Source organism: Phytophthora ramorum (genome assembly GCF_020800215.1).
Source record: "Phytophthora ramorum isolate Pr-102 chromosome Unknown Phyram_PR-102_s0013, whole genome shotgun sequence".
Taxonomy (NCBI): Eukaryota; Oomycota; class Peronosporomycetes; order Peronosporales; family Peronosporaceae; genus Phytophthora; species Phytophthora ramorum.
This window is the reverse complement of record NW_027150659.1, coordinates 706,642-724,520: the sequence shown is the minus strand read 5'-3', so window position 1 is coordinate 724,520 and position 17,879 is coordinate 706,642. Positions and strand designations below refer to the sequence as shown.

The 17,879-nt window shown below is 52.4% G+C and overlaps 2 protein-coding genes across 2 annotated transcripts; both read right to left on the bottom strand.

The window, feature by feature from the left end:
• Window positions 1-1,591: 1,591 nt before the first annotated feature.
• KRP23_11886 (Ectopic P granules protein 5-like protein) lies at window positions 1,592-12,043 on the bottom strand (the record flags this gene model as incomplete). Its single annotated transcript, XM_067882467.1, has 2 exons — window positions 1,592-10,755; window positions 10,831-12,043. 2 exons carry the CDS (start codon window positions 12,041-12,043, stop codon window positions 1,592-1,594), a joined length of 10,377 nt encoding a protein of 3,458 aa, XP_067740057.1.
• Window positions 12,044-14,477: 2,434 nt separating this feature from the next.
• On the bottom strand, window positions 14,478-16,103 carry KRP23_11885 (uncharacterized protein; the record flags this gene model as incomplete). The annotated part of the gene is made up of 1 exon (XM_067882466.1): window positions 14,478-16,103. The coding sequence occupies one exon, from the start codon at window positions 16,101-16,103 to the stop codon at window positions 14,478-14,480; it is 1,626 nt and encodes a 541-aa protein (XP_067740056.1).
• Window positions 16,104-17,879: the final 1,776 nt, after the last annotated feature.

The window sequence follows — 17,879 nt, the reverse complement described above, 5'->3', positions numbered from 1 at the left end:
CTTTCTCCGACGCCGCAGATTCTGGAGTGAGCGAGGTGGAAGGGGGAGAGCTTTGCGGCTGTACGGGATCAAGCGACATCACTCAAAATATTGGGAGGCAGTTTTATTCACGTGTGCTTTGAAGGGTTTTCACGTGTGATGAGAGATTTCGATGTGCACGTGAAAATCTTGTAGGAAATCACGTGTGCGGTGATCTTCACGTGTAGGCACCAGTTCTCACTTATGCTCAGTTCTACTTAAACGGAAATGTATTATTACGAAAATACAGTTGTCTGCGTGCTAGCAGCAGCTGGGTGGTTCAGACATAGGCCTAATCTGATTAATGTGTGTAGTTGAGCATCTCTGCAAGCTCTTGAATGTCTTATAACTCAACCGTGATGGTCCCGTCTTCGTAGAATTCGATCGACCGGTGATAATACGACACGCCTTTTAAGAACCACAACTGCACAGTCCATTAAAATTATGACAAACAATACCAAATGAAACACCAGCAACTACGGGTGAGCAACGAAAATGACTCAAATTCTTCAGACTTACTTAAGTACTGATGAGTGAGACGGCGTCCAAACATTTACATCGCATAGTGCTTTATAGTACCAAGTGACGTGAACACCTTCGCGCATATGGACAGTTGACAGAAAACCTAGCTTCAGCAAGCTACTACTAGTAGCAGTATTTTCTGCCATGATCACCTTACACATTAACAAGTTAAGAAACGCGGCAGTTAATCCTATCTACGAGCACGCAAAACAAAAACGTGTAAACCTGCAGACCGCACGTGAAAACCTCGGACAGACGAAATCCTCGTGATAAACTTTCAATGTATCAATCCACCTGAAAATCTGCTTTAGCACACGTGAATAAAATGTGCACCCTAAAATATTCCCCTAGCTCGCCCACCGCTCCCCTTTCAAGGTCGGATCGCACTCCACTGTCGGTGACGGGTTAGATAGACATCCGAAAAGAACTGAAGTTTGAACCGGAGCAATCGCAGCTGGGATGAGTCACCTTCAGCGTCCTGTGAGTGGACGGTGTTTGATCTTTGATCGCTCCGCTGTTATCGATTGTGCTGTGTGGTATTACTGGGTACGTCTCCAGAGCAACTTTCCTTGTTTCACTTCCGCACTGCAACTGTGATAGCGAAATTGAGTGGTATGTGGATTCGTTGAATGGTCTGCCTTCATCTTCAAGAATCACTCAGCGACCTCGTGGTGTGGGTGTTGTGTCACCCGTGATCAGTCAAAATGCTGCTACACTAATCGCCGTCGGATGCCGTCTAGAGACTATCAAGAATATATTCATGTCGACGTATCGAGACAGCTCAAACCCTGCATTGAATGGATGAATACTGGAGATGGTGTTCTTCGCAAGTCTTCGAAGTGGACATCTCGGTCTATTTGATGCGGCAGGAAACAAGCTGGAGTCGTTGAATCAATCCGTTGTTGTGGTTACGCCCCAGCTTTCTTCTGCTCACCCAGCTGCATTTGCCGTGCATCTTGTAAGACAACAGAATAAACCGACGTTCATCTTCGTTGGGTCTGATCATAATTACTACGAGGTACTACACTACTTTTTTCTATTGGTCTTGCTCCTACGGCAGGCACTTTGCCAGCAGCCATCCTTGAGCTGGATACATGCTCGAGAAGAGCGTCACAAAAAACTCGTCTTGGTCCGCGAGGCTTCGACGTGCATCTCGAGCCAAGTCCACCAACGCGTCTGCGCGCCGCCCCAGTTGAAAGGCGTCTTTGCTCTGTAGCATGGTCTCTAGCGATCGCAGGTGCTTTTCAGTCGTGCGGGTCATCTTGAACGAGATGCGATCGTCCACTCGCAGCGGCGCGCCGTTCCGTGTCTGCAGCCGCAGGAAGATGCCAGCAGCCAGGCAAGACACGTGGAACTCGACGCCGTACTGCAGCGAGCCACCCAGTCCAATGGCCTTCATAATGCCGTTGTTGCGACGCGCGTGGCCCAGCTCGAGAAGCAGATCGCACAGCTGACGCAGCATCTGCTTCTTCAGCGTCGACGGCAACACCTCCGCGAGCGGTTTGCACACAAAGTTGGTCACCTCAGCAGCCAGAAACAGCAACTTCATCTGCGCCAGCGAACTGCTACCCACACGAGCGCGTTCCATCCAACCCATGAGTTTTGTCAGCAGCGCCAGACTCAGCGACTCCGTCAGCACAGGCGCACGGCGCAACTGCTGCAGGAAGAGAACCTGTAACGTCAGCAGCTTGCCCTGCTCCAAGCAAGCCCCCTCAAACTCTTCGCCACTCAGCTCCGGCACCTGCAACCGCAGCGCCAAGGCGTCCCACATCCCCCGACGTTCCTCGATGACCCACTTCTCAATGCTCTTCTCTGCTACCTGGCTCATCACGTGTACCGATGCCAGAGCACGTCCACACGCAGCCAGACAAGCGAGCTCTCCACCCCGGAAGGCTAGAAAACTCCACAGCACCTTCCCGAGCGGTGTACCAATGGCCTCAGCTGGAGACTGAGTCGAAGAAATCGTTGTACCGCTTGCCTCCTCTTCCTTGTCGGAGGAATGTTGCTGACCCCGGTAATTTCGCTGTTGCAATGCCTTTTGGCTGGACGCGAAGTCGCGCACAAGAGCGTCAATCTCCACGAACACCACATTGCCGCATTTGTTCCAGTTAAGAGAACCACTCCCTGACGCGGATGAAGAGGTGTTTCCACTGCCCCCACTGCCAGCCTTCGGACTGCTTTGCATCTGCTTGAAGAAGACCTCCACCAGTGACAAATTACAGAACCGCAGTACCTCCGACACTGCGGCAGTCAGATCTTCTTCCGAGACACCGTCCTTGGACTCGTCAACGCACTTGGCAGCTTCGCCACTTTCTTTGCCGGCATCTTGCTTGTAAAAGTGCACGATCTCGTCTAGCTTCTCGTATAGCGCAGTGCAACTAGATCCGTATAAGACCATCAACCACGCGGCATACTCCGAGTTGTAGCGATTGCCATCCAGACCGCCGCGATCGTTTACCTCAAACACACCGAAAAGGAGCTTCAGGAAAAGGCCCACCCGCTGCAAACTCTCCCGCCTTGGAACCTTGGTGTGGTGCAATATTGTGATCTGCCCAAACAACCGAAGTACCAATTGCAGTCTTGTAAACGCGTCTTGCATCATCGCTGCGCTTGGTGCTGCTGGGAAGGGTCCCCCTGGAGCGATACTCGATCCATTTCTTGGGTTTGATCGGCTTTCAAGGGGCTCTTTCAGCGCCTCTAAAGTAAACTGTTTGAGAGTGTCCAAATCTCCCATTGTCATCTTCCATTTCATCCAGAAGGCCGACTGCTGCTTGATGAAATTGACGAAGTAAGGTGGAAGCACGTTCGTTGACGCTGCATGACCAGACTGAACCTGAAAGTGGGGCATGTCCAGCACCAGCTCCAGACACAGCTTCGCGAATTCCAGCAGAAACGACGAGCACACCGCCTCGCTTTGTGCTTCAAGCCACGCGTCTGTCGATTTCCACGTAGTGCGACAAAGGATGTCCCGCACTAACCATGAAACGAATGGATATGGGGACAACGTTGAGTGTACCGGAGGAAGCATTTGCTCTGTGCTGCCAGCCACCCCTGTCAACTGCTGCTTCTCTATCTGAATGAGCTCACGCATCTGCTGCACGATCTCCAGAGTGAGACACCAGTGCTCCCACGCTAACCTCGTTACGAACTGATGGAAGTGCTTGCAGATGTGGGTCGGTGCGTGCGGGACAAGCACCGCTAGGTAGAAAGACCAAATCTGAGACAGCTTCGTCGTTTGAGTCAGCTCCGTCTCATCGCTGTAGCTTCCCACGGCTGTTCGCTGCTGAGACCCGGCTGACGGGTGGTTCTTGAGGTACTCGGAGCATGTAGCAACAAAGCACGAGCAAATCGTAGTCCCCGTGGAAATCGTGTCTTGCTCTGACCATGGTGCACTGATAGCCGATCCCTCTGTATTGGTAGCGGGCTGGTACAACGTCGAAAGCAGAGGCTCGAAAAACGCTATAATAAGTCCCCACTGCTGCTGCTCAGGGGCAACACGACAGCAAAGTGTAAACAAGTCCAGGAAGCTCTTGAGGACGCCAAGACGCTGCCAGTATACGATAGGATACTTCGCGGTTGAAGCAGTAGCTACGCTTGACGTCTGTCTTCCTCGAAGTAACTCACTGCCGCTGCCAAGACCTCCTCCTGTAGCCAAGCTACCACCAGAAGACAACCCACATTGCCACCGCAAAGACGTCATGTGCTGACTCAGGAACGTAACGCAAGACTGAATCAGCATTAGTGGCAGCTCTTTCCAGGCAGCCAATGGGACCCCAACGAGAGCCTCCCACACCACCGCATCCACCGGACGAGGAAGCACCGCCAACCCTGAGGCACTGGGGTCGTCATCCCCACCAGCAGATGAGGCAGGTTCTCCGTTACCGACAGTAGCGTTTTGGAACCGGTAGTCGTCATGGACGCCAACCAGCGCGTGCACCATTTTTTCAACGTGATCTTCCAGATGAGCAGAACAGATCAGTTGCAATACCTTTGCGTATACACGCAGCACTTCGCCCAAATGCTGAGAAGCGTTGCTGTCCTTGGCCTTTCGACCACTATCCACCAGGCTACGGTCTGCAGGAAACTGGTGGCTAATGTCACCCAGAATCATGCACAAAACAGTGTCCCGATCAAATTTAATGGGGCTCTGGGGGCTCTTGGTCTGTAACCACGCACGGAAGTCGAAGCGGCGCAACAGCGTGAGCTTCTGTTCGCTCGAGAGCTTGGAGGAACTGCTAGCACTCATAAGCTTAGCAAACATTTCAACAAAACGCGACGGCGCAGCTGCTGGGAAGAAACAGTCGCTGAGCAGATTAATGCGTGATGGATCTTCCAGCATCAGTTGAAGTAGCGTGCACGTCTCACGCTCGTCCACGCACACAAAGCTCAGCCCCAGCTGCTTAATAGAGCGCCATAACGCTTCGCGCAACGGCGGCACCATGCGTGACAGCTTCGTGTCCAGCTCAGTGAGGAGACGAAACCACTCGAGCCCCTTGTTGTGCAGGTGCTCTATCTGCTTTTCATTCTCCTCCCTAGGATTGAGCAGCTCACGCTCCGGTGCATTATCTGCCTCAACAATGTTTGTCTCGTCATGTTCTCCGTTCTCCTCGTCTTTGACCGTAGCCAGTGGTGCCTCGCTCTCCAGCGTTTTCTTTTGACGCTGGAGCTTCTGGTGTTCCAAATCCAGTGTTCGCACGACTTGGTCAATGAGCAGAATCTGAAGCGACAACATAAACCCGTCTCCATCAAGCTCAAGAAATTGCTCAGCTGCGAATGGCGTTGCCGAGGAGAGTGTCGGGTCTTCCTGGTTGTGTTCACTCAGTGAGGACATAACATTCGTTACTACCATAGACCGCATATCGCAGCGTTCTCCCTGCGCACGGATTGATTGGATAGCATCGTCCATTCTCGAGTCCATCATCCATTCTAAGAACTCGAAGCGGAACGCCGCGGGACTGCGGCAGCTCGTACCTTCCGGGCATGTCAGACTCTGCGTCACCGTTCTTGCCTTGCTGACATAAAGCCGCGACACACTGTCCACCATTTCAGAGTCAAGCGCCACCAGCACAGATAAATTCTCCGAGAACTTCATTGCAAACGCCTTCAAGCCCATCTTATTCAGAGGAATAGATGGTGTGACCGCACATCTCTCCATTGAAAGAACGGCAGATACCGCTGGCAGCTGTGTCAAGCTTGCTGGTCCACACAAATCTGCCACTTGTGGTAAAGGTCGAATACTGAGAGCGGTTAATCCAGCAAGACCGCCAAAGCTGCTGTGGCGTCTTGCCAGTTCGGATGCCTCTTCAACAAACGCAAAGTCATCTTCTTCGCCAACTGCAGCAAGTGGAGTCGACAATGACGGCGCCATAGACTCGCTGCTAGTGTCATGATCGTTGCAGCTTGCCACTTGAGGTGTTGTACGCCGCACAGTGAATTCGAAACCACACCAGTTTGTCCACAAAGGCAAGTCAAACCAATTATTATCGTCAGAATGAGAATTTAGCAACGCGTCACTGAGGCGAAGGACATCTTTGAGTCGTTCAACCTCGTAATGGCGTGGCAAACCCGTCAACTCCTCTTCTTTAAGCCACTGGTTTGGATCCTTCTCTTCCAACCACGCATCCATTGCAGAGTAGAGCTGCGACAGAGCGACGAAGTGAGCGTATCTCTTCTCCTTCAACTCTATCACAGAGCCCACACCACTTGAAGCGCTAGCACCCGAGCCGCTTGTAGCGGTTAGCACAACTTGGGCCTGGTTGGAGCAGTAGTTTACCAGCTTTCGCAACTTAGTCTGCAGGTGCTTCCGTAAGTGAACACGCTTAGCGCTCCGGCTGCCTGAACGATCCAAGAAGTGATGCCCGAACACGTGCGATCCACCCGCAGTTGCAAAGTACAATGCAAAGAACACCTGCCAGTAGAGAATTTGGGTGGACTCGGACTCGGGTAGATCTAAGCAGTAGTTACACCAGCGGTAGATTTTGTACTGAGACAGTGAATCCAGGCTGGTGTGGCCAAACGCAAAGGGGTTGCCTACACGCGACGTAAAACGCGGGGCTTCGTAAATCATTTCCTCAGCCTGATCGTCCAAGCTTGTCCCATCCCGCACAGCGGCAAGTGCTGTTGCTAGTCTCCCCTCAGTTTTCTTCATCTTCTCCAACTTTTTCATCGTTTTTGGCTCATATTTTATCATGAGTTGGCCCATAGCTAGAAATAATGGAACCTCTTTTCGTGTTTCGACAAGCAAGTTCCACAAGGCCAAATGTGGGCACCCACTAACGTATTGCGCCACATCAAACGAACCACCAAATATTGAAGCAAATGTCGCCGAGGCAGCTACCGCAGGCAAGAAACTCATAACAATAACAGGCTCATTCTCAAGGAATTGCTGCTCTGGTTGTCCGGAGTCTTCTTCTCGCCGGCCAGCACGCTGGCAGAAAGCGTCAAAGGCCGATTCAAGCAAGCCCACCATCTCGAACAATATATCGGAGGATTGGCCTTGTGTACTGACCGCACTTCGGACAACATTCGAATCGTATGAACTTTCCATGCTGCAGTTTAGCACAGTGTCCAAAACATGCCGGAAAGCAGAATTCTCGTACCAAAATGGCACTTGTAATACCGCCTTCACCCAGAACCGCATGGACTCCGTAAGCGACAAGTTGTCGACAGAATACTCGAAGGAGCGTTGAATCAAAGCACACAGCGACTTCGTTGACGGTGAATACTCATTGCCTGCTATCATCGCTAGGGAAGCCGTAGTGGCTGTCAACGAAGAATTTCGGATCGATAATGCAGCAGTCGTCGATGATGCTGCCGATGGGGATAGAGCCCCCGTACTGTTTTCGCCACCTAGCGCCGAGGAAATCCATGACATTGCTCCATGGAATAAAGCAGAAGTCGTGACCGAGACCGGGCTCGATTGCGGAAAGCACTCGTTAATGAGTGCGGGGAACACGACAGGATGCAAATAACGGCTGCACTCACGCACAAAACGAAGCTTCGCCAGTATTCGCTCTTTTGCCGTGCTTTCCCACCCTCCAATATAGCCTTTGTTCAGAACTTCTTGCATGCGATGGAGTTCGTCTGTGTTGATGTACGAGAACTCATGCAACGACTTCAACAGGCTCAGCAGCTCGTCAGTGGACAGGGCGTGTATCGCAGCCATACACACTTCCAGCTCGTTGTCAATCTCCATCGTCACACCTCCACTTTGTACTGGTGTTTCAGCTTCAGCTTCGTCAGCGGATATAATCGCCTCTCCATCATCTTCGCTGTTTGAAGTTGCAGTCTTTGCCTCGTTCTCGCTTTCAGTTTGAGGCGTTGACGCTGGTTCTGGCTGTGCCGAGAAACCCTTCGTCTTCTCGAGCCGCGACAAAATCGGGATCAAATTGTCAACCACCTTGATAGCCGCAGGGAAAAACTCACTTTTTAGCAGCACTAATAGCGGCTCCCACCTATCCAGGCGGTCACTGAAAACAAAAGTCGTCATCTGGCAAATTACATATGCCACAATAGGCTCCGTGCGTGGAGCTGCAGTGGCTGCAACAGTGGATTCGATGTCCCCTCCCATCACTCTGGGATTTTGCGGTGTCAGGAGCATCCGACCTTCTTGCTGAATTGGGGCTCCGGTGCTTCCACCAAATCCGACGTCCACGAGACGATGCCTATCGCTATCGCCATCTCCGATATGGGAAACTTGTTCTTCGAGCGACGTATAAAATGGAAACACTTTGCGGGAAGGGAGCACCCGTAAAACAGAGGCCCCCGCAAACCAGCGACGCAGAGTCAGCGCCTCCCGCGAGCGATCATGACGGAGATCAATGAGAGGCAGTAGTGGCTCATGCGTCTTGGGCGAGTAAAATCTCAACTTCAGCATCAACTTCCAGCACCACTTTTCAAAGTCTATTGTTTCGCCAAGCCATAACGCCCGACGAATCGACTTGGCAATTGATGTCACCTCCAATTTCTGAGGAGATCCTCCACCCGACAGTACAATAGCTGACTCCGGGTCACTTGCCCGCTCCTGCCGCGTCTTGTAGAGCACCAATGCCTCTGCAACCATAAGGGCTACCTGGCGGTGTAACATCGCATCCGTAAACAATCGCTGTTGTTTCGCATCATACTCCCAATTGATGTGGTCCAAAAGAAAACGAGCCAGCGCACTCCGTGGTGCTCCCGTATCTTCTAGCAGAAGCCATTCCTGTAAATTGAGCAAATCTTGGGGCGTAGGCATCCAGCGATTGATCGGAAAAGTCTCGAACACGTGAATCCACGTTGCAGCACATTCGTGATACTTGAATAGCAGTGTAATCAGAAGCGACAGAACCCATGGATGTGCTAGACAAATTGTGCTGAGAGGTCCTGCCGCCCGCTCACCATTTTCGCCGAGAGCTTGTTGGCAGGGTCCCACGGTGTACCCAGCCATAAACAGCTCGTGCACCGCGACAGACACCAGATCATTTCGTTCGCCAAAGCGACTGCCCCCTGAAGAAGTTCCGGACCGACAAGATGCAGCAAGACTAGCCACAGCATTCAGCAAATGCACAGCGCTCTCGGTATCTGATTCAATAAGGTCATACAAATGTTGACGGGCCAGCGCACGAGTATCCACACCTTGAGAGGTTGGTTTACCAATGAACTGCATCCATCCCGACGCTGTTTTGGCCTCCAGCGGTAAGCTGTGGAGATTAAACAATAGCAGAGCCAGCACGTCCCACTTCGCCAATTCAGACAACGAGCCAAACGGGAACAAGTTCAAACTCTTCCATGCCACGCGATTGCAGTCAGCTGCCATCAGGCCATGCAAACTGGTAAGGAATAACTGGTCAAACAACGTCGGGTAGAACACGGCGTCCTTCATTCCAGCTTCATTGGGTCGGCCTGATCCAGGAAGATTCGCTGCGTCAGCAAGAAGCTGTCCAAGAAGCTGTGCAATGCGTGTCGGCAGCTTCTCAAACTCCTGGAATGCCCTCAAGCTGTGTGTGAGCTCTAACACCAGCGTCAGAGCTCGACTAAAGCACTTTTTCACGTCTGTGCTGCAGTGGAACAGCTGCTCAAATGCAAACGTGTTGGGAAACTGGTTCAATACTGCCACAAAATCATCGTCAGACAGAAAATAGCGGTCTAGCATCTCTGGGTTCTCCAATAACACCCACTCGGGGGAAACCAGACCTTTGCTATCGGTCATGCCCACAGCTGCGCTTTTTGCGGCGCCGTTAGGCGGTCCACTAGAAACGATAACCGACATCCTTCGCAATTTCTCAGGATGAAACACCAGGTGTAGCATGGCGATGTAGTGATCCACCAGATCTTCGCTCCATTCGTTCCTGAGCGATCCGTCGGTCCGCACCATTGCACGCGGGAACTGCAGAAATCTGAGGAACCACGACCGTTCGTCCGTTGATATCCGTGGCAAGTACATCACGTGCATCAGTAGATATGGCATATTTTGCAGCGACTTGGTGCGCAAAAGACTTTGCATACACGTTGAAATCCACTTCTGTAACGACTGCCGGAATCTCAGAACACTCGTAAACCACTCGTTCGTCTTTGTTGATACAGACGATGGCGGAAGATACAGCACCACGTCGCAGCTTTCGCACAACTTGCACCACTGATTCGCTTTCATAGGTGCGTTTAGGCTCCCGCAAGCATAGCACTTGATCTTCCGCTCCATGCCTGCACCTCCAGCTGCGCTGTAATGCATTTTCGCATGCGTACTATGCCAAGTAAGCTCACCACGATAGAAAGACTGCGGTACACGCCCAAACACCCCTTCCTCTCCCAGCGTCACCTTCTTTTCGAAGAAAATCAGCACATCCAAACAGTATTTCAAGTGATCCACAGATGAAGCAAGAGACGAACCCTGTGGCAGTGCTTCATAAAAATTCGCACTCTCAGGGATGAGATCCAAATCGTCAATGCCCCTTACACCGCCACAAGATAAACTCGTTTTGTTCAGGAACGCGACAAGCGTCGGCTCTTGTAGAACACTGTTCAAGTACTGCTCCACGTGAAAATACGCAATCGCGCGGTCAAATGTATGCATAGATGCCTCCACCGTGCGCAACTGCCGCAGTTTATCCAGATGAGCTTTCAACTTTTCGAGTTGAAGCGTCTCCAGCTTTGCAGTCTGAAACTCCATCTGTTGTTCAATTTCCACGTTGTCACCGCATCGTTTGGACGAAGATATCCGCTTCTTTTCCAGCGTCCACACTGTTGAAAGAAGAAAAAAACGTCAGTATCGTACTCGCAGAAAAATGCACGGTTACTACCGACGTCTCCGCTTACCTTTCTTGACCAGTACATCGATTTTCTGTTTATACTCGTCCATCGTCGAAGCTGCATTGTGTAAAATGTATTCTGAAAACAAGTAGCGCTCTATCCGCGCGTACAGCTCACCCTTGTTGGTTTCAATGTGACGCATCTTCATTTCTTGACGCTTTTGAGATGCCTCAGCCCGCATCAAGTTCATTTCGTAATTGACGAAGGGCTCTAGCTTGACACGAATATGCTTTTTCTTGAGAAGCTGCTCGTAACTTGCCTGTGCTCCATCGGCTACTCCTTCTTTCGACGGTGCTGTTGAACCTGCTGCGACCGTGGCTTCTCGTGGTATCGCCGGGTATATGCTGTGTAGTCCTGCTTGCTTCTCGGCTTGATAAGATTTGGCAAAAGAATTGCGCACTGCTACACTCGCCCCTTCCACCGTTGTTGTTGCAGTTGCTTTCCCCGACATTCTCGCTACTGGACTCGTTTTCTCAGGATTCCGAGGTGATGCAATCACTCGGTGCAATTTCTTCGATGCAGTGGGCGACAGCGACGGCGCTGACGGTGTAGTCCTTAAGTGCTCATCCATAGCCACATCATCGTCATCTAAATCCGGTGGCGCTGACGGAGCTGCTGTATCAATCCCTGCAGGGACTGTAATCTCATGGAATGCACGGGGCATCGACGGTCGAACAGGAGGCGGTGGGGGCGGTGCACTCGGCTGTGGCTGCAACGGTAACTGCCCAGGAACACCTACACTGCTCAAATGTTCCTCTTCAAAAGCAGGGGCCGAAGGTGCAGAAACCCCATCAGGAATCAGTGGCGTAGCAACCTTTGTCTCCTGCTCTGCTCCTGTAACAACGTCACTTCTTCCAGCATCTTCATCCTCTGCAACGTCAGTGGGTTTTTCCTCCTGTTCTGCAGCTTGGATCTCTTTCTCCTCGCTCTTCCCACCGTCTCCATTAGGATTATTAGGCGGCTGGGAGCCCGCTCCTTCAGCCACTAGTAATTCCTGCTCTCCAGCACCCTCGGAGGTCTGTAACAGGGCCAGGAGGTCCTCCTCATTCCGCTGGATCTCCTTATCCGTCGTGTCTGGCGTTTGAATGGCGTCTAGCTCGGCTATTGCCGCCTGCAGCGCTGCTGTCTCCTCGTCGTCACTCAGACTCAGCTTCTCCTCCTGCTTGGGCTTGTGTTTGGCGCTCTTAGCGCGCTGCGGACGCTTGCGCACCGCCTCCATGGCTAAAACGGAGTTTGTACCGAGTAAAACCTACGTTTGAAGTCCGAATTAAACCTTCAACGTTAAGAAATATCCAGTTTCTTCTTCCGAGGCTCGTGACGCCGCTACGAGGTCGCTCTCGGCACAGAGAACGCGGTCCACGGGCCAACTGACGCTGTGGGGCGCCGGACGAGCTGGCGCGAGACCGGGAGGGGCCTTGGGAGCTGCGTAATGCGCGTCGCGGTCCGGAGATTCTTCGCTTTCTCCCTTAGTTACCAAAAGGGAAGTGGTTTCGTTGCTTGGAGAGGACGAATCTGATTGGACAGTTCGGTGCGTGGAATGATGGCTGCATATCCAAGACATTTGTCGGCTGATAGGATACAATCTTTCCGGTCCAGATGCACTTTTCACATGTCGCAGATGTTGAAGTACGTCGGTTTGCTCCACCGGTACGGGTTCGCCTTGAAGGAAAATGGTAGTTGTAAAGCTCTGCTACGTGATCGTTGGAGAAGCGGGCAACGCGTTCTCGGTGGATGTGGGTCTCGGCGACTCGGTGGATGTGGGTCTCGGCGACTCGGTGGATGTGGGTCTCGGCGACTCGGTGGATGATTTGAAGTGGAGGAGGAGAAACGCAGAATCCAGATTGATGCACACCAGCTGCAGCTCTTCCTGGCCAAGGAGGGCAGCGCGTGGCTCGGGTGGATTGGCAGTGTGTGCGTCTGATCGGCGGCGAACAGAAGACGCGAACTCTCGAGATGTCGGATGTGGACGAATTGAAGACAAGAGACGCCACCTAGTCCTCGTTGATGGATGGACTACTGGAGACGAGCTTATTGAGTTGACACACAAGTGCGTCGGATAGTTCCTTCAGAAAAACGAGGTGAAGCGGCATCGGCTCGCGTTTGTTTGTTCTGTGGCCACCCGTGGTAAGATCCAAGATGACGAGGAGATCTTGACTCGCTCAGCGGAGTTCCTCGTGTGCTCGTGGACTCTGGACGAGTACCTTGAAGCGGATAAAGACGACGAGGTTTTCAACTGCTTGTCGACATATCTGGATGTCCCTGGGGTGTTGCCGAGAGAAGAGATGTCTCGCGCAGCTCTGGTAGAGACCAAGTATTACTACGCAGGTGGATGCTGTTGTTATAGGTTTCACTCCTGCACTGCAGCCGTGATGACGAAATTGAGTGGTATGTGGATTCGTTGAATGGTCTGCCTGTATTTTCAGGCATCACTCGACTGCTTGGGAGGTTCCCGCAACCTCATGGTGTGGGTGTTGTGTCACCCGTGATCAGTCAAAATGCTGCTACACTAATCGCCGTCAGATGCCGTCTAGGGACTATCAAGAATATATTCATGTCGACGTATCGAGACAGCTCAAACCCTGCATTGAATGGATGAATGCTGGAGATGGTGTTCTTCGCAAGTCTTCGAAGTGGGCGTCTCGATCTTTTTGATGCGGCAGGAAACAAGCTGGAGTCGTGGAATCAATCCGTTGTTGTGGTTATGCCCAAGCTTTCATCTGCTCACCCAGTTTGGATTAAGCCGGGGAAAGGGAACCAAGGTGGCTACGACGCTGTCATGGTGTGTAAACGCATTCAGCACGTGTGCTTGGTGCAAGTGACGAGTGTTCACAAGCATTCTTTCCGTATCGAATACTTGTATCGATGGCTCAAGATGCTGCGGAAGTTTTGAGGTGAAGAAGACATTGGATATAATCTTCGTTGTCGAGCAAGACCAGCTGAGTGCGTTCGAATTCACAACGGTGACTGGAGACGGACTCCTGTTGCCGTTTGGTTGGCCAAAGGGTAAGGAGATAGACTTAGTACAACTTCGAGAAGTATGTGGCGTTCTGCGAGAATGCTTCGCGTAGCCTGAGATAGCTAGCTACCTGCAATTTCAAGTCATTAATTCGTCGTTTTCAACTTTTGTATGCACTATTCAGAATTCTGGAGGAGCTAGACTACCAATTGATTCAGCAATCCCCACACAGACATTGATTCTTGGTTCGGATAGATTCATCATTGGGATAGTCAAAGTGAATCGTGCGAGTTCAGATTCAGCAGTCAACGAGATGAGATGCCAATAGGCAATCACAACTTTTATTAGAGCTCTAGGGCAAATATGGGAAACAACTACTGAAATCGGTGGTCCTGGTTTCTATGAATACTTATAGAAAACTGGATTTATGTTCGAATGGATATAATGCACTGACATCACGTGGGGTGATCACCATGCAATCCAAAAGCAACATACGAGCAGTGATCTTCGTCTTTTAGATTATCGAGATTGCGATAATGACCTTGTAGAGACTGTGTCTCGAACACGAATTGACTGATTGCTGAGGCCTAGAATCCATATACAGTCTATATCTCCACTGTTCCGCTCGCATACCTGCGTTTGCCAGCAAGACAACATGAATTACAAAATTATACTGTAGAAAAACTACTTCATAGGTTTAGCAGCCAGTGCCACCAGCGATACGCATGCAAGACGTTGCCGGGATGAAGGTCATGGCGGTGATAGTCAATGAGTACAGGAACAGCACCGCCGCAAAAGCGACGATGGCAGCGCTTGCGCACTTGGTGTATCCTCCGTAGCTTCGAAGCTGCTGCGTGTCAAGCTTTTGCCGCGGCAGGAAGAAAAGCCCGACGAGCGCTAGTGCATTGATCCCGTAGTTGAAGATGAGCGCTTTCAGAATATCCCCCCGCGCGTTCGGAGCATCCGTCGCGACTTCCGCGATGTTGTAGAAGTTGGTGCCCTCGAATAGTCCCGAGGCATTCGTTTCCACGAAAATGTTGACCAGGAAGTACAGCGACAGCGTGAGGCCGACCATTGCCCCTTCAGAGCCCTCCTGTATGATTTCGGTCAGCGGAACCATGCTGGCGAGCCACCCGATTCCGCCTGCAATACTGGTGAAGATGGTCATGACGCGGTAGAAGTATCGATCGCGAAGAATGTCTTGGCTCACGCAGATAGCGACGATCAACTGCGGCACAACAAGAAGAACCGTTGCCATGGCGTAGAACCTCCGCCACGGCCGGTTCATGAAGTGGTACCGCCACGCTGCGACTGTCAGCAGCATCGTTCCGTAGCTCAAAAGCTGCTGCACGAACGCACTGTCTCCACTGGCACCTGCCCAAACGCTGATGACGACCTTGGGGCCGCTGAATGTGATGCCCGTGAACAGCGTGAAGAAGCACATGAAGACCAGGATGCTCCACACTGCCTTCTGCTGCATGATCTTCCACAGGATCTGCCCACGAGTCTTCATCGGGGTTGACAGGGAATAGTACTTTTCTTCCCAGCATTTCCAGATGAGCGGGGTCGGCATGGAAACCACCACACTGAAAGTCAAGAGCGACACGCAGTGGTGCGTACTCGCACTCGAGATGAGGTAGGCGCAAGTGTCCGTGACGATGTACACAAAGCACCGGAAGATGAGATACGAAGCCTGAATGGACCCTCGCATGCCGAGAGGTTCGCGTTGGGACAGCTCGAGCACTCGGGTGTGCACGCACAGATACGTGAGGATGTTTCCGGCGCTTGCCAACGCTGCAAACGTAATGATTGAAGCAGCCATGCCAGTTCCTGCAGAGCCGGCGTCCACGTTCTCGATGTACCAATCCAATCCAGCGAGCACGAGGAAGCTAGCCACCGAAGTCACCAAGCCAATGAGCAGGTACCCTTTGCGACGAAAGCCCATGATCGGGTAGCAGTCCGACAGCAACCCAAAGAAGAAGCACAGCACCAACGGTAGCGCCGTTAACCGGCTCGAAGCCGCGAGTTCCGCTGTCTTGAGGCCAAAGTGCTCCTTCATCATGGGCTCGATCACGCTTCTCAAGCATTCGACCGAAAATGTCGACGCGAACGTCGCAGCCACCAGGCCGATGCAGTCCCTCGAGAAGAACTGGACGGCGCCACCTTTGCGTAGACTGCCGTAGATCTCTGCGTTGTAAAGCGCTTGACCTGCGCCGGTGTCAACGACTGAGCTCTCGATGTCTCGGGCGTCATTGGCATCGGCTGGGGGCGAGTGGAAGTTCTTGAAGTCGGTCTTGAGCTCCATCGACGACGTCAACTTCATGGTCGCGCGACCCAGATGTCCCGACAAGTCGACGACTAGAACCTCCTCGTCCAGTGTGTCTGCGGTCGGAAGGATCAGGCTCCTTCAGCTGCAAGTTGACAAGTGGTTTGTCTTGTCCTGGTCCTGAGTCGCGGGAATCCATTGAGCACGAAGGCCTGGCGTACGGGCCACATGGGGCTCGGCTTGTTGGCGGGCTCCCATAAGGTGTACCAGGTGGCCTTTTCAGCTGCGTACAATTGCTGAAAAAATGCTGAAAAGCCTCGTCCTTGGTAGATATCATAGCCCAGCTGGGAGCACTCTGCCGTAGGTTTGACTGCTTCCCTGTCGCCACAATGATGCTTATGCAAATCAGAGTCGATTCGGGCAGGTCGCTACCAGTTGAGCATCAGCGCACCGAGCAATCTGTACGATGGGCTGACTCAGTTACTATTATACTAAGTACAGAGCAAGCAACCCTATGGACCTTGTGCAAGCTGCAAGGGGATCACATAGACTCGATCTATGATAGAGCTCGCTATTCAGCGCCGGTCACTAATTTCCCGGCCAGCATATGCCACACGACAAGGAAACCAGAGCAAGCTTTGCACTCGACTCCACTCTCGATCCGTACCGTAGCCGCAGCAACAAGCCTTTCATCAAGTTTGGAGCGGTGATTTGGCCGTGATCCAAACGTCGAGTTGAAGGGGATTACCACGAGAATCGGCGCGCTGAGGCGGTGCACGGATCAATCAGCAAGCTTTGCGTTCAAGATACTGTAGTCTTGTTTGACAAGCATTGCATCACGATTCTAGATGATCGAGTACGAAAAGCTGCAGCGTGTTCCCCGCTTAGTCGCCACGGTTACTGGTCTAGCCGTTGCTAATCATTGGTGCGTGGGCGAAGAGTGCGTCCTCCAGGTTGAAGGGCGCGAAGAGATGTTAGTTGTGACCACTGTCGACGCAGATCTTCTCGCCCACTAGCGAAAGCCGCTTCGCCAGTCATTCGACGTCGATACGCTGATCCTTTCGAAGCAGTCGATTATGCAGTTGAAGTTCGAGCCAGGAAGTCCAAGTCGCCACCAACTTCACTCCCCATTCCGACCATTACCAAGCACTCGTCTCCACCATGACGGACAACTACGCGGAGCTGGGCTCGCCCAAGCCGCACACTCGTTTCGACGAGGCCAACAAGCTCGCGGCTCGGCTGATCCGGCCCAAGCCGATTCTGTACAGCAGCTTGGTGCTGTCGTGGCTGCAACCCTTCCAGAGCGGGTGGTCGACGGCGCAGATGAATCTGGCGCAGTACAACGACACGGACGCGTGCAATGCTCGACCCGTGGTGGAAGACACGTGCCTCATGTTCCCCGGCCATTCTAAGCTCGAGTGGACGTTCGCCGTGAACGCCTGGATCTTCGGCGCCATGCTCGGCTCTCTGTGCTGCGGCCACTTCAGTGACAAGTACGGCCGGAAGAAGGCTCTCATGGGCAACTGCGCCTTCATGCTCCTCGGTGGGGTCGTGCAGGCTTCGGTGTCCAACATCTGGGCGTTCGCCGTCGGTCGGTTGATCTCCGGCTTGGCGTCTGGAACCGCTACGGGGACCATCGGGGCCTACGTGAACGAGTTGTCTCCTCCGCCCATGCGCAACACGTTGGGTCTGGGTCTCCAGATCTTCACGACGCTCGGGATTCTAGTTCCTGCGATCTGCTTCTTCTTCGCCAACACGAGCAGTGGCTGGCGATACCTTGCCGCCTTCCCGTGCGTCTTGGCCGTGCTGTACCTGGTTCTAGCGCCGACACTG